Consider the following 17,667-nt stretch of genomic DNA (forward strand, 5'->3'; position numbering starts at 1 on the left):
AGACTCACAATGAATCCAGCAGGAGTCCATGTGAGTGGATCCGGTCCTTAGGCCTGGTCTACACTAAGGGCGGGGGTCGAACTAGGGTACGCAAGTTCAGCTACGCGAATAGCGTAGCTGAACTCGAGGTACCCTAGTTCGAACTACTTACCCGTCCAGACGCCGCGGAATCGAAGTCCGCGGCTCCAAGGTCGACTCCGCCACCGCCGTTTGCAGTGGTGGAGTTCCGGAGTCGACCGGAGCGCGCAGGGAGTTCGAACTATCGCATCTAGATTAGACGCGATAGTTCGAACTCCGAGAAGTCGAACTCACCGCGTCGACCCGCGCAGCAAGTGTAGCCAAGGCCTAAGTGTGACAGAATCATGGATTTGATAGCTCTCAGTGTTGGTCAATGGCCTGTTGCTGTGTATCCACAGAGGAAATACAAGATAATATTTTTGTTGGGAGACATTAAAATAGTGGCTGTTTTGTTTTGTTGGGTCGATATAACTTCTGTAATTTTATGCAAGTTATGTCATGTCTCATCAAGACAAGGGTTGTTCTTTTTCATTCCCAATTGCTTCCTTTGTCTTGTCACTCTGTAGTTTTTAACTATTTTAAAGTACAGTTTTAAAAAACTGTATGAAAACATGGTCATATTGGCAAAATGAGACCCACAGGGCTTCAGGGAGAGAATTCCTCCCAGCTTTGCTTCTGTAGAGTTCCCTAACACCCAACCACATTACTGAAGCTTAGCAAGGAGGGTAGAGCTTAGTGCACATTGAGCATTATAGTTCTGGTTATCCACATATAGTACCTGCCCTATATTACAGAGCGCAGATACCATGGTAATAGGTGGGTACAAATAATGGGAGAACAACACTGATTGCCCAGCAGGTTTCATCTTAAGGGCCATATTCTGATCCCTTTATTCACAATGAATAGAACTTAATTCTATTCCAAATAGTCCCACTGAGTTCAATGGAGATATTCATGGAGTAAAGTGCTACCCAAAATGAGACAGTCAGAATCTGGCCCTCAGTATTTGATGCATAAAAACAAAAAGAAAAAAATAACAGCTTCCTTGACAGTACTCTGATTGTTTCCTAGGTTATTACTAGGAGAAGGTGAAGTTGGTGAAAACTGTGTTGCAGCATTCTTTGCTCATCCGTTATGTGCTTTGCAACAACTTTAACATTTCATATTTTGCAAAACTTCAAGGACCCATTTCCCTGCCCTCACCCACAAGACACCAGCTTGTGAAATTCACCTTTGGCATAAAGCTTCAGACTTGCAAACTGTCAGGTAGTGGTGCTGTGGTAGTCATATTTGGCAATTTTTCCAATGTGTTAAAACCACTGCTATTACTGCTACTTTTTCTCTTAATTGTTCGCAGATGCCTCAGTTGATCAGAGATTTCAGAGGGCAGTTGCCCTTAGAACACGGTAAACTAAATGTGATGTAGGCAGCAGAAAAAATATGAAACAGTGGCACTGCAACAAGCTTCTGTCAGCCCAAAGTTAGAGGGTGGATGCCCTTAATGCAAAGACACACACATGGTGTACTTCATAGATGTGGTGAAAAATAAACTGTGCAGAACTTAAATATCAAAGACAAAAGCATAGTGGCCGAAACTCATGTCAATGTAATTCAGGCAACACCAGAAATGTAATAATTGTTCAGGAAAGAATGAACACACACACACACACAATATTTTATAATTAATGTATATATCTTTTTCATCTATCTTGATGACAAAGATATATAAATTAGGAAAGAAAGCAAGCATCAAATATTAGTGCTGTTCTGATTTTTAAACATACCCCACACATATTTATTATTTCTCAAAAAAATAAACAAACAGCCCCCTTAACTAGAACTAGTTTTTCAGAGAAAGGGAGACCAAATGGCTTCTGAGAACCCTCCTGATCACATGATGTCAGCTCACCCAATTAAGAAACCAGATCTCGTACCACAGGACTTATCATAGAAATGTAGGGCTGGAAGGTACCTTGAGAAGTCATCTACTCCATCCTCCTGCACTGAGGCAGGACCAAGTATACCTAGATTATAATGACCAATCACAACCAACAAACCCAGCTTGAAAACAAAAAATATAATACCTAGTTTTGCCATGACATTTTCAGTTATTCTAGTAGTTAAAAATGAATTGTGTGAAATTTGAAACTTAGCATCTCAAAAATGCTGCAAATTTACAGATGTGCCAATGCCAATGAAATATTTTCTTGACTAAAACTTTGCCCACCTCTACTTACCATCCATCATACAAGAAAAAAATCACTTTCAGGATTATTATTCTTGCTACAATAAATAGTTTGTGGATAATTTGTTTTTAGTTACAAGGCACCGCACTGAGCTCATGAATAAATTCAACTTCTAACTTACCTTGCCAAAGCTTCCCTTCCCGATTGCTCGGAGTATCTGGAAGTGGTCAAAATTCACTACAAAGTAAAAACAAAAGAGTTTTAGTTTCTCATTTCCAGATATTTTCCTACCAACTTCTTAAAAAAAACTCAGAGAGAAAAAAAAAAGGAAAAGAGATGAGTAACTGATAAAAAAAAGTACGTTTTGTCAGTTGGACAAGTTGTTGCCAAAAGATCAGTATGTTCCAGAGAAGATTTTTATTTAAAGAAAACCAGTCGGATGGGCCCTTTGTATCAGCTTTAAAGTTAATTGCTTTATAGGGACTCAGTCCCTCTTACCCTGCTTATGGCCAGAATCTTCTAGTTTCTGACTCCTGAAGTTCCTTTTAATCATGGTTCCTGGATGTCTCATACCCTCTATCGACAAAAATAAAAGGATCCAACTAGGACCCAACTCTGATACTCTTATAGTGAGCAATGCCTCACTCCAAGAGGAGTTGATTTCAATGAATCTACATGTGGAGTATGGTACTATTCTGTGTTGGTATCACAGAATGTGTTGGACCATAGTGACTCTGACTGGCCTCTGAACTGTCCTTTACCAAGTCCTCTTTCTCAGCTGATGTTGTTTGACTTTCACCCACGAATTGCACCGAAAATGCTCTCTAGCATAGTTATCAGTGTGCTTAATTTAAAAAATTTTTAAATGTATATAGAGATTTTAAAAAACAACTAAAATTCAATTGATTTCAGGATAATGTCCACAGCGTATGAGGATAGGCACTTATAGACATGTATAGTAATATATAAATAACAGTTTGTTAAGTCACATACCAATATTAAATTGGTGTATCACAAGTTAAAAAAAACCCCACAAAACACAAAAACGTAACCTATTACAAAAAGGAGACAGTGAATGAGTGCATGCATGTGTTAAAGGTGTATGGAGGGAGGGCTCAGGGACACAATACAAACAAGTCCCACTGCTAAAAATATCACAATGCTTTTGTAATCCATAGTTATAGATGGCTGCTGTTCTTGTACATGAAGAGCTTATTACTGTGCATGCAAGTGCTGCAGCCAGTTTGGCTATTACTTGCTCTATCAAGAAGCCATCATGTTAAGGATGGGCCATTGACTTCTATTCCCTGGATTTTTGTATCCATCCGTACATTAGCTGCTAGTGATTCCAGAGACATAATGAAAAGTAATGGTGAGTGGTGAGAGTGTTAATCTAATACTTTAATTAAGTGCAATGTTGCTATGTCAGCAGCCATAGCAACTATAAAATTATGATTACTAAATTACTGCTGTGATCTAATCTCTCCAAAAATTAATCTCAAATGAAAGGTGCTATGTAGTCCTTCTGTCTACCTAAGTAATGATATATCTCCCAGTACCATAGATTTTGAATACCTCAATGACATTAACAAACATTATCAATGATGATGATGATGATGGTCACCTCAATTTCGAGGGCAATGTTGACCATCATAGTTTTGTACAAATGGGTTTTTGCATGACTCCATAGACCAATTCAGGAAGAACAACATTACTCCACTGACCATGGAGCCATTTCCTAGTTGTGTTGATTGACCTGCACATTGTTTCTGTGGCTGGCGCTGTGCTTCCTGCTGCTCCACATGATTTTTCTCAAAGTTGTGGATACCCACCCTTATGGTGTGGTGCCACACAATATGATCAATCGACAGTTGCTCAAAGGCTGAATAGGAAATGTTCATCTTGCACAGACTTTCTTTCGGGGTGTATTTGAAGTATTTAATCTGACCTCCATGCTTACAATGGCCAGAGCTTAATTCAGAATATCAGACTTATTTTTATAGATGGGTCTCAGGCATTTGAATTACATGGCTAGTCCATCTCAACTGGGCACAGACCAAATGAGCCTCGATGCTGATCAAACCAGCTTTCACCAGGACTTCAGTGTTGGAAACCTGGTCCTGCCATTTGATGCCCAGCAATCATTGTAGGTGTTGCAAATAGAACCTCTCAAGCTTTTTAATGTGTCATTAAAAGTAGGTCCATGTTTCACACCAGTAGAGCAATGTCATGAGGACATCATATACTTTGTTTTTAGTCTGGATACAGATTCCATGTTGCTTCCAGATTAAGTGATAGAAGCGACCATATGTGGCACTGGCTTTCTTAATTCATGGTCAATTGTTGCTTCATTGTTCAACATGCTGTTGAAATAGGTAAGGTGACAGCGTAGAGCATGGTACCTTCCATTCTTATTGACAGGTCTTGGTAAGGTTGTTGAAGAGCTGGCTGGTATATAACCTCAGTTTTCATTCAGCTGATGGTGGGGCCAGAGTTATGAGGCGCCGCAGCAAAGCAGTGTGCAAGATACAGAGTGCACCATCAAGGCACAATCATTGGCATAGAGTAGTTCCTGGATCAATGTTCCTATCATCTTTGTGTTTGCATGTAGATGGGAAAGACTGAAGAGCCTACCAGTGCAGAAGTGTATAAGGACACCATCTGAAACATCACAAAGGGCTTCCTCTAGCACTGCAGCAAAGAAAAGACCAAAATGGCTAGCAGCGAGGACACATCCTTTCTTCACTCCATTCATGATTGGAAATAGATATGTTTGCACTAGCTCTTCCAGCCATGCCTTCAAGGAATTGCTGAATGATGGTAATAAATTTGTCTGGACATCCAAATTTACTCAGCAATTTCCAGAGGGCAGTGCAGCTGACCATATCAAATGCCTTAGTTAGATTGAGAAACAAGATGTTGGTGCTATTCACACCATTTTTCCTGCAATTGTCAAATGATGAAAATCATGCTTGCTGAGCATGAAAGCCACACTGTGACTCAGATAGAACATTGTCGATTATTTGGGTCACAAATCAGTTCAAGAGGATCTGTGCAAGAATCTTGCCAGCCATGGAGAGCAAAAAGGTACCATGGTAGTTACCATAGTCACTCTTTGAGCCTTTACACTAATAAATAGTGACAATGTTGGCATCTTTCAGTTGTGACAGTATAACTTCATGTAAAAAAATTCAAAGAGCTCGTCAATTGAGACAATTTCCTCCATGTTTGAAAACCGCAGCTGGAATGGCATTGGGACAAGGGATTTATTATTTTTCATTACTTGAACAGCTATCAACACCTCAGCTTGTGTGGGTGGATAGGCAAGTGCAGTAGATGTAGGCAGTTTATGGACACTATCCAGCGATTCCTCAAAAACAGTAGATGAATGATTAAGTAGTTCGCTAAAATGTTCACACCACCATTGGTGGATGGCAATACGATCTGTGATGAGAGATTCATCATCAGCATTTGTTAGTGGTGCTAAGGCAGATTGAGTGGACCCATACACAGCTTTGACCACCTCAGAGAAACCTTTCAAGTCATGATTATCAGCAACGGCCTGTAGTTCCTCTGCTCTACAGTCAAACCACATATTTTGCATTTGCTAGAGTCTGTGTTAGAGCGTTCTGCAAGCTGCCCTATATATGGCCTTTTTTGACCCAGAGTGCAGGTCAGCTAAGAGTGCAGCATTCACTTATCACTTGACATCAAGGAGATTCAGTATTTCAGAGCCATTATAATTGAACCAGCCTGCATGACAGCATTTCATATACCCAACACAATCCACAAAGCTGTTATAGATTGTGTCCCACAGGGATACCCATTCGGCAGATATGTTATCACTGAATATTAATAAATGTAGAAGCAGCAAAGAATCCTGTGGCACCTTATAGACTAACAGAAGTTTTGCAGCATGAGCTTTCGTGGGTGAATACCCACTTCTTCGGATGCAAGCTTGCATCCGAAGAAGTGGGTATTCACCCACGAAAGCTCATGCTGCAAAACTTCTGTTAGTCTATAAGGTGCCACAGGATTCTTTGCTGCTTCTACAGAACCAGACTAACACGGCTACCCCTCTGATAATTAATAAATGTATCATCACTACATCCCTGGGAGATGGAGAGGTATTACTAGCCTCATTTTACCAATGGGGAACTGAGAGCCCAAGTTCACACAGGAAGACTATGGAAGAGTCAGGAATTGACCCCAGATCTCTTGAGTCCCTGGTCAGTTCTTTAAACCAAATAAACATCTTTCCTTTCTGGGGCCCTGATCCAAAGCCCAGTGGCTGCAAAAGATTCTTGGATTAGGACCAAAATACAAAATACTGTTACAGGACCCAGTCCTGAGGTCCTCACTCAGCTCTTTCTCAGAAAAATACTCATTGACTTTAGTAGGATTTTGAGAAATGAAAATGGATACATATTCTGGGACAGACGCTGATTAGCCCTGGCCTCAGGGAAGTACTGAGAGAGAGAGGGAGTCAGTCTCCCCTACAGCAGCATCTCTTCTTTGTGGGAGCCTGCAGCAGGCTCGCTGAAAGTCAGGGTGGGGAGGTCCATGGAGTATCATCCTTCCTGGCAACCTGCTGGGATTCTATGGGAATGTTCACTAAGTTCTTACTAAGCCCCCTTTGTGCTGAGAACCCCTTTTGTAAGCAAGGATTCAGGGTCTCTCAGCTAGAGAAAGCTCTGGCCATGCTTCCAGGGAGCTGGGGAAGGCTCAGTACCAATGGACATGCCCAGAGCCTCTATGAAGATGGCCCTGTGCCTCTTGTGGATCCATGAGAGCAGCAGAATATGAAGTCTAGAACCTTGCTCTTTCTGCGGTGTGACAAACCCTAATTTTTGCAGGAAGGAATTTGGAGCCACAAGGGGAGAATATTGCTGAGTTACCTCCTTTCCTGCTCCCTTCCCATTAGCCTTAGAGGGAACAGTCTGGCCCTGAGTAAGGGCTCAATGATTTGATTTAGTATTAAATAGTAATATTTAATAAATATTTGAGGTGAAACATACAGCTAGACTACAGCTCTAAGAGCTAGCATATATTTCTGAGATGTTTTTGACAACACATCTAAATTTTTTACATACAGACAAAACTATGATATGAACCTCTGTCTATGAGAAATACACAAGGTTAGATTAAAGTGAGCACGTTTTAAGCACAGTAAATTTGTTTTCTTGGCAATTAAACTACAGGGCATGGTTTCATGATCTGGGGAATTCCTAGGAAGTTTTATTCCTGAAGTAATATCATGGTTATTTATTACAAAGAGCAAAATTCTTATGTCTGAAACTGCATTGTTACATAAAAACGGTCTTTTTTTTGTATCCATGACTACAAATGAGCTAAAAGCACATTTTAGTCCATAGTCAAGATATAACTTCAAATATGCACATTAACTACATATGCCCTTGAGCTAATCTGTAAAGAAATGTTGCATTTAATAAATTAAATATACAGTGTCCATTTACTTCAGGTTCCACTGAAGTTATATGAGTGGCTGCTTATTTTTCTTCAGTTCCACCAACTTCTTTTAGAAAGAGCTAGTCAGCTGAGGTTCTAATAGTTGCAAAAAAAATTTTAAATGCACTTTTTTGTGCACAATGCACAGTATTTCTAAAAATGACAACACAGTTCTACAGAATATGTGATTATCTCTGAAATAGAAATCCTAAACTTGCCTAGTACAATTATATATGCTCTGGAGATTTCACTTTTTTGCAAGTGACAAGACAAAGCTGTCTTTCCCTAACCACTCGAATATCTTATTATTTTTGGATGATTTGTACTAGCCTGAGTCATGTATAAATGCTAGTGAAGAATTCCATGACACATACTCCCAACAAGCAGGAAGATGACAGCTGTTGCATATTCGCAGGACCATATTCACCCACTACTTTGACTTCAGCGTGGCATAGTTTTGACAGTCACAATCTGTAAGTACAATAATGATTTGGCTTGAGGTGTCACTGAAGGAACCTAAAGGGGGCAGAGGGGGAACCTGAAAACTTTTATAAATTATAAATAAAATGGAATGTAGCAAAATAATCTGACATTCAATTGTTAATAAAATTGCCATCTTGTTTGGTTGAAATGCTCCAAGGGGTCCTTTGTCAGATTATTATGAAACAACTAAGTTAATTATTCCTACTGACTTTCTGAAAGCTCATTTGCAGTATGTCCCTTTTAGTGAGGGGATGGTGGGTGGGGGATTGCTGGGCAGAAAACAGTCCCTTTTGTCAGGAGAGATAAATATCCTCCCCTGGGATTCTTCCTGGCATCAAATAACTAAGTATGATTCATAACTGAGGATAACATGCCATGATTTTGATTTGTTTGGTTCAGATTGTTTGCTTTAAATTTCAAGGAATGCATGAAAAGCGGAAGAACGGCAGTTATTATGCTGCTGTAGAACTTCATTAGAACTCACACTTTGCAATCCACCTGAAAAATTGATGTTCTCCCCCCACCCCCACAAAGATGTAACAGTAGATGCTGCAGCGAGCTCTCTATTAACTAAGATTTCATTGTTTTATAAAATGTACTACAATATATTGCCAAGTACAGTGGATTTACAGCTCCTGGATTTGCCAGCAGCTAAAATTCATTTCATACCATTTCTTCCTTCTTTTTTTATTTTTGCACATAATTTTTATGCAGGATTATTATGCTTCAAGTTACAATGTGCACTCTTTTTAGTCCCTACACCAGATATTTCAAAACTGTGTTTCTCCATAATTTTTATTTCCCTGTTTTATTCCGCAGTTATACAATACAACAGCTGAAAATGTAGCAAGGTAAAAATAAAGCATTGCCACCATGGTCCTACAAATGGACATATAAAAATACAAGGCTCTGATCTGAAGGCTTCATCGGGAACAGGATTGGGCCTCAAGTGTCTAGACAGAGATGTGCTTCAACCCTGATTACAAACCCCAGACTCTTGGGAAAAGTTCCAGCCCATATCTGGGTCTGGACACTACAGGTAGTTTTTATGTCTCGGTCAACCTAGGACAGCTGTCCACTGCTTGCATCACAGGATAGTGACGAGTTTACTTAAAGGATTGTGCCTCAGAGACATAGAATCCCTTCCTAAGCAGCCTGGTGTTCTGGTAAAATGAGTGTGATGCATACGTTAGAATAGTGCAGCCTGCTTCCCCTGTGAAGGAAGGGGACAAAGCTATGGCTTCTCTGCTCCTCCTTGAGTTCAGTGACTGCAGTTGTGATTGGTCTTTGAGCAGGATCCACAAAGAGGGAAAGAGTAGCTTGGTGCATTTACCATAACCCATCCATGCACTTGCCCAACAGTCGGTTACAATCTATGACAATGGGCTGAGCCTTGCTACCATTTCCAAAGGCCTTGAATTTTGGAAACATTCACGCTAGGATCAGATTTGAACTTGGCAGCTCACACCCATACATAATTAGAATGTGACAAATCTTTCATGATGCAATGTCCAGTCAACTCCATCTGGAAGGCTCTGGGAAGAGTGAAAGGAAATGAAGAAGATTTAGTTGGGGATTGGTCCTGCTTTGAGCAGGGGGTTGGACTAGATGATATCCTGAGGTCCCTTCCAACTCTGATATTCTATGATTCTATGATTCTAAGAAAACTCAGATCTTAAATATGGATTCATTTTTGTGAATATTTTGGTATATATTAATATATGCTTTGTAGGTAATGAGTCATTATATGCACAAAGCACTTAAAATGCACTTTAAATGATCTAACATAATGTTTGGTACTTTCTCAAACCAATTATGCTATCTAGAAAGATAAGAAACTATGCTAAGTATAAATTTTTCTCCACTCACAAATAAAATAATTAAAATATATCTCACTGTAAAAAAATCGTACTTTGTACCAACAGCTGCCAATGCTCAAATACATGTGTGCAAATGTTTTCGTGAATAAAGCTGCGTGCACACAAATGGAAGCCAGGATGAGAGTCATTTGGAAATTTGTCTCTAAATATCTCTTCCCAATTTTCACACTGTCAAATTAAAAACCATATTGAAAAAAAAAAACTTTCACAGTTTCCAATCTACATTACAGATAACACTACTGAAAATTAAAAATAGCAAAATTTTAAAAATCATATGTACATTTCACTGTTTGTATTATTCACTGTAAGCATGTCTCTCAGCTTGAACAATGAAAACAAGCTAGTTTTTGGGGACCGCCTATACCGTAATCAACATCATGTTCTGTCTACTTTGCCAGCACAAAGCTGCAATGATTGGGCTGTAAATAACGTAGGGTGAGGGTTATCGTTGTTTACAAAATGACTCATTCCTGCTCTATTAAAGAAATGGGAACAATCTATTGATTTTAGTTTTTGTAAAAACTTATCTTAAAAAATCTAAGTGTTGAACCAAATTTGACCTGACAGTGCCTCTTCAAAACTGTATTATGGCTAAATTCCTATTTGGATAATTGCACTCAGCTGGCAGTACTTACAGTATATTTGTCCAACAGTTGCAATTAGATACAATATTTTTGATATATGCTATTATAATGTTAAAACAGCTGCTTAGTTCCACTCTACCAATGCTCTGCATTATACTAGGATGCAAATTGATTCCTGTATACAGAAAGTTTCTAAAGAGTTAGATAATTCTTCTGACTGAAAAGCACTCAATAAAAAATTAAGGTAGTATTATTTCATAATAGAAAATATGGCTGACCAGCGTGACACCATCAAACTTTCTTTTTTACAGAGAGAATTCTGTATCTGGTAAAAAAAAAAAGTAAATGAATAGTTCTTTTCAACCTAGGATTATATTATATTACTGTTTGCTAACATAGTAAAAAAAATTGGTATAACAAACCCAACATTGTAATTATTGATTCAGAAACATTACTATATGGCCACAGTAAACGCAGAGGTGCTGCCACAAAATGTTAACCGTTTCTATTCATTGATAGAACATTTACAGCTACAACTTAGAAGCAATTACCTGCTTCTACCTGGGTCTCAAAAGGGGGCTGTTTCTCCAATGCTTTGACCCATGCCAGTGGAAGAACACAGAGAGAAGGCCAAGAATGAACCCAGATGGAGGATGGCTAATGGAAGAACTTATGAACGAGAGGTATAGGAATGAGATGAGAAGAGTCATGAAATAACTCAGAGATAATGGAAAGAGACAACGACAGCCACAATGGATGCTGAAAGACTGAGCTAAGACTGAGAGGAATGAGGATGGCGTGAGCAGGGATGTTAGGAGAAATGGAGAATTGGCAAGGGATGCGTGTGGAGAGACTGGAGGAAAATGTGGACTTCTGTGGAAGGAGAGAGAGAGAGAGACATTCAAGATCTGAAGAAATGTTGCAAAAGAGAGTAGTGGGCCCACTAAAAATCTAGTGGAAGACGGAGGGAGGGGCTACAAAAGGATCAGGAAAGTATGTTAGAGAGCAGAGTATAAGGATTCCAAAGAGAGGAGGATTCCAAAGGGAGGAGTCTGGGGGTGGGGCAAAAGGATCAAGTAAAAGCCTGGCAGGAATGAAGAGTGAGCATGCCTAGAACAGAAGAGCTAGAAAACACCTTAAGTTGTGGAGAGAGAGGGGAGATTGGAGGTGACCTGAAAGGAGAAGGGTTTTGGAAGCACCCAACAGAGGTGGAGAAGAAGAGGGCCAGCAAGGGAGCACCATCTGGAGAGGCTTCTCTGAAAATAACAACGTACACTCTATGGTTAGATGTTCGGCTGCGTGTGTGTGTTTTCCCTGTGTGCTGCCCCAGCTTTGCACAGACAGCCGGCACAGCAGACCTTGAGTGAACCGCCCAACTACCACAAGATCTGTTAATGTACGAAGGTGCCAGGCCAGGTTTATTGTTGACAAAGCATGGTAATAGCACCTGACAACTCTATGAGGATGTATGCCCATAACAATGGACGCAGCTCAGTAAATGGTGGAACTTTCCATTCCCCCCTCAGCTGGACAAAGATACTCCCTCTGAGATACATTTACGAGTTAGTACTGCCTCTGACATAGTTAGTTACTGCCCCCTGATGTGGCGAGTTATTACCCCATCACCTTGAAATGTTAGTTCAATCAAAACATCTCTATTATGTACTGTCGCCCTGCCCTTATCTTTTAGGAGGGGTCAGTGTGTTCCTGTTACCCTTGGGGAAAGTTTTTGTACCATCCTTAATATCGGAACGTTCTGGTACCACTTAATATCAGAATGTGTTTGCGTAAGTACTTTGTGCTTAGCACTTCTTAAAAATGTGTATTTCTGCATTATCAGCCCTGTTCTTGCCAAATTCTGCAAGCAGGTCCTGCGTCATACCAGGCCTCTAATACATAATACAAGAGCTTGTATCTCAGGCTCTCTTCCTACTACACTCTCTAATTACCAGACTTTTGTTCTCCTCTCCCCTCCTTATAGGCTGGAAACTGTCTAATATACGCCCTTCATTTCTGTGTAACAGGGTGGCTCCGCATTGTGTAAGAATCCCCTTGCTTTCTTTCATTTCACTTTCCTTTTATTTCTACTGAAAAAAATGTATTAGAAATGCACATTGGGTTTTAGTCCACACTATCTAATGCTGTTCTGTTTTGCCCATTTGCATCCACAAAGAAGAAGAGATAGGTGAGACTAATGGAAGTAAACTGTAGTCTGACTGACTGGCAACGTGAATGAGTATTAGCTGCCCAGGAATTCAGGGAATGCTGGCAGATAATAAAAGAAATTAAAGGTATAATATGAACCACTTTAAGCACTAAGGAATCACACATATTATTAAAAATACAGCTGTGAAGTCATCTTAAAAGAAGTTATTGGTACTAGATAGAATAATGTTTGCACTGGCCCATGACCATTCCCGAGTAGTGCATGGCTATTAAAATCATCTGTTTTTTTTCAGTGAATGACAAGCGGAGTGCTACTAAATTGGATGAAAAGAACAAATACCTTTTCCACATAAGCTCTGTTTTACAAATTTTGCAAGTGCTATTTATGTGAGAAAAATTAAGCTTATTTGTGTTAGCATCCCAAAGAGGCAAATTAGCTATTCATTAGCAACTCAGTTGAGCTCCGAATATGTGCAGTTCTTGAAAGCATTAAACGAGAAGTCAAAATTACACAATGCAACTTATATATGCCATGCAACTTTCACAACAATCACAAAAAAGAACATATCACACAAGAAGCTGAAAGTGGGAGGGTTTTGGTCAGAGTCAGTCTTACACCTTTTGTCCAGCTAACTGTGATGATGTAAGGGTGTGATAATAGCCTAGCAGCGACCAAGCAACTAGGATTTATTCATGACCAGTTCTGTGGGGTAGCCAGAATGCAAAGTACTCACCAATGCCACTTGAGGGGAGCTGTAATGAAATGACGGAATAAAAGGTCAAAGATCAGCATTCAGGATATTTTGGATTTTGAATGCTCTTAGATGCTGTGCTAAATTTTGTTTAGAAGAGTGTTGGGTCAACTTCTCTGCAAATCTTTTTCAGGAAATGATACCACTTGCTGAATAGCCATTAGACTGACTTGTCTTTATACTTTGCTAGGAGAATTTTCCGACTTTTACTACAGTAGATGAATAGATCACTCCACTGGTCTGTTTCCTGAATGCTTAGCCATCTTCTCCACACAAGTGCTAAGCCACAGAGTTGAACAGATCCTCAGTTTGGTGTCCCAAACTGCCCCAGATCACAGGAAAGGAACAAAGAAAAGGTTCCCTCCTTTCCAAAGAAGGTGGGTGATTTCACACCACGGAATGGTCATGTAGCGGTCACAGCAGAGACATGTCAGCACTTCCCCAGGAAAGGAAAAAAAATAGTTCTAATGGTAGCTAGCAACTTAGATGCCAACAAATAGTGACTAGAGCTCAACACATTTAACCTTGGTGTCCAGATTATATAGTTAGTAGTATTAATTTAAAGGACACCTGCAAATGTATAAAAATAGTGGGTTAGAAATTAGTCCTGTCTACCAGTGTGAATTTCATCAGTCTAGGTATATAACCTAGGTTGAAGTTTGCAGAGGCAACTTCATGGTGACCTAGCCTGATTTCCAATGAGTTCAGGAATATAGCTGAGCTTTTGGCCCAAGCACAGGTTGCTTTTGGAACTGAAACTATTAGCACTTAGAACTTTTAGTATCTGACACTTTTCCTTTTCCTTAAAGAACCTCTTTCTAGAAGAGGTTATTGCTTTAAAACTATGGCATCTGGGGGCTTTCTATGATATTACTTGGAAGAATCTGCCCCACAGTATGATCAGTACAAAGAAGGGTTTTGGAGACATTTTTTTCTCCAGACTGGCATCATACTCTGATGAAGATGGGATGGCTTCTTAGTATTATTTGGTTATATTTCTATGGCTTGTATCTAGAGTGTTGTTTATTCTGTTGAACCCAGCTGAATGCATGTATTTTGCTTTATTTTAAATACACTATTATCAATCTACACATGGAGGTTACTATTCCTAATAATAATTATTACAGTAAAGCAAATAATAATGTTTTATGTTAGAATTTCATTGTTAAAATGCAATACTGTCAGAATGTGGTTTGTACTTTATAAAAAGCTCCTTAATTGTGACTGTGTGTCACACTGAGAGTTAGGTTTTGTACTCAAACAAAAGCCACAGCAGATCTTAGGCACACAACACCTCCTTCAAACTACATGCTGCGTAGGGCCACAGGAAAAAGACCATGGCATTTGCTCACCATGTCATAATGCAAGACATGGGAGCAGAGGAGATAGGAGGCCTTGTACAAAGTAGACAAGGTAGCTAGTGATGACCCTTTTCTTGTTAATAAAGAAATATGTGGGGAGACAACTGACCACAGGGAGGAGAAATTTGAGGCTCAAGAGAACACTGGGCCAAGGAAGAGAGACTATACAGGAAAAGAGAACAAGAGGCTAGGAGATGAGGGAGAAGGAAGTCGTGAAACAACTGCTTAGAGGCATAAGTGAGAAGAAAGAGAGCAAGGGGACTCTCACAGGGTGGCACTGGCCCTTTTAGAGGGAGCCAGGCCAGTGCAGCTGTGACTCATCAGCTCACTCTGAGGCCTGGTCTACACTACAATTTTAGGTCAAATTTAGCAGCGTTACCTCGATTTAACTAAGGGCTTGTTTGTGACCTGCTCTAATGTGGCCTTGCAGGAGAGTAATCCCCTCTACCCTTGAGCCGCTGATTGTGATTCTGGGCATGGGGAGGGAGCAGGGAGTGTACACCCTATACTCCCCATTGAGAGCAAGTGGGTGGGAGATGAGCAGAACTGTGGCTGTCCACCAATCCTCACATGCCAGTCAGCAAAGGAAATGCCCACTAGGGCAAAAGTGGAGCAGGAAGGAGCTATGCTTTTCTGAGGGCTCCCTTGACTGGCCCCTTACTCTTAGCTGATCCAAAAGGCTCAATCTAGCCCTAAGGGAGTACTCTATGGCATAGCCAGGCATAGGGTGACCAGATGTCCCGTTTTTATAGGGACAGTCCCATTTTTTGGGGTGTTTTCTTATATAGGTGCCTATTACCTCCCACCCCCATCCCATTTTTTCAAGGTTGCTATCTGGTCACCCTAGTCAAGCACAAAGCGCATAATTCTGGGGGATGCCAGCTGGACATATCACAGCCTGTGTACTATTGGCGATCGTTAATACTGTGGATTGGAAATTGAAGAAAGGCTGAAGTTTTTCATTATTCAAAACTTCTCCTCACCTTTCTCCTACAGGTGGGAAAGTGCAAACTTAAAAGAACAACAACTTAAAGAATCGTTACTAGAAGGAGTAGTTATTTTAATCCTTATCAAACCCAAGGGAATTGATCTTGCATCCTTTATATAAATGAATGGAGTGCTGAGTATTAAATTACATGCATGGCAATATTATCTGTGTATTCCCTTCCAGGATGATGGGTGTTTTACATTATCTTCTAAAAACTCTTCTACTATATTTAAGCAGACTTTCCTGAGTCAGTCTGACATCTGTTTAGCAGCCACTGTCCATCGAAGGGCAGATGATGCCAACTGGGTGTGGCAAAAGCCTCAAGCAAATCTTTCATGCTGAATTATTTAAACTTTGATTCAGTGCCTGAGCAGACACATGCCAGTTTTATGTTGAGATAATTCCGTTTGTAAGAGGCCCAGTCTCTGCAAGAGTTTAAGATACAGAAATTAAGACTGTGGAAATAGCCTCTGGACATGATTCTGCTGAGTTACACTGGTGACACTCTGCAGAAGTCAACGAGCCAGATCCTCCTCTCCCTTACATTGGAGTAAATCAGCAATTACACCTCTGAAGTCAATGAAATTACACCATGTGAAACTGAGAATCAGGCCCATTGGTTCTGAGTTTTGCCATTTTGCTGCTCTTCTCTCATACTCATTGTTAGCTCAACCACCTGGCTTCTTTTACATTTTAATCACCACTTTTCTTTACAAGGCACTAGTTATTATTTCTTTATGTCCTCATGCTCTTTACCCCAGAATGAAACAAAAGAAACAGGAAGGTTACTTAAACCATTTAATTCTGCGATTGTGCCATCATAATTACAACGCTTGATTTTTTTTATCTCAGCGGCACAAGAAAAACTTTTATAGGAAAAAGATGCAACAAAATTTCCATTCCCACCCCTCTTTCCTTGAGTTCATAAAGCCCAGCTTTGCAGCTCATCACCCTGAATTAATGATATTCTGCAGCTTTTCCTTGCCAACCCTATAACCATGTTATATAGGAGGAGGGCTACATTTTCAATGGGGAGAGGTGCCATTGTTGCTGCATCTTTAGGCACAACTGTGCCTCCAATATCTGATCCTGCACTATTTAAGCCAGGATCAAGCCCTTAGGATCTAAGGGTATGTCTACATAGCAGCTGAGAGCATGCCTCCCAGCCTGGCTAGACAGACGAGATCTAGCTCCACTCAAGCTAGCATGCTGAAAATAGCACTGTGGATGTTGTGCCATGGGTGGTGGTGGACGCTGGCCACCTGAGCTCAGACTCAGGGAGTCAGCTGGGTGTGTGTTTGGGCAGCTAGTCTGAGCTGCTGCCCATACCACAGTGTCCCCACTGCTATTTTTAGCACGATAGCGTAAGCAGAACTAACGTGAGTCTGTCTGCCCAGCTTGGAGTATAGACGTACCTCTTACAGTTCAGGGCATCTGCCTCTGTATTTCCCCTTAGTGGTCCAGCAAGGGCAGGCACTCTCAGGCTTCCAGCTCCCCAGCCACTGCCTTTCTGGGGGAGACTCCAGGGGTGCTGGAACAATTAGTATAGTAGGGGTGCCGAGAGCCATTGAATCAAACTATAGGCCCTGTATATGATGGAAACCACTTCAAGCCACAGGATGCAGCAGCACCCCTAGTTCCAGCATCTATGGGAAACTCATGTCTCTTTCTCTTCTGCCTGGGGTATTTCCAGGCTGCACTGTTCCCTGCCCATACTGTTTTATCCCCAGCACAGAAAGGCTGGCCAAGGACGCGTGCTTCAGAGATGGTTAGCAGCTGT

The 17,667-nt window shown here is 40.6% G+C and overlaps 1 protein-coding gene across 1 annotated transcript in view; it reads right to left on the minus strand.

Moving 5' to 3' along the window:
* The window catches only part of STK32C (serine/threonine kinase 32C), a 231,397-nt gene that overhangs the window by 94,146 nt on the left and 119,584 nt on the right, over positions 1-17,667 (minus strand). Inside the window, exon 2 of the mRNA XM_039482508.1 lies at positions 2,386-2,441. Coding sequence (XP_039338442.1) covers positions 2,386-2,441 — 56 coding nt within the window. The remainder of the gene's footprint in view (positions 1-2,385; positions 2,442-17,667) is intronic.

The sequence above is a fragment of the Mauremys reevesii genome, linkage group 7 (genome assembly GCF_016161935.1).
Source record: "Mauremys reevesii isolate NIE-2019 linkage group 7, ASM1616193v1, whole genome shotgun sequence".
In the NCBI taxonomy this organism is placed as follows: Eukaryota; Metazoa; Chordata; order Testudines; family Geoemydidae; genus Mauremys; species Mauremys reevesii.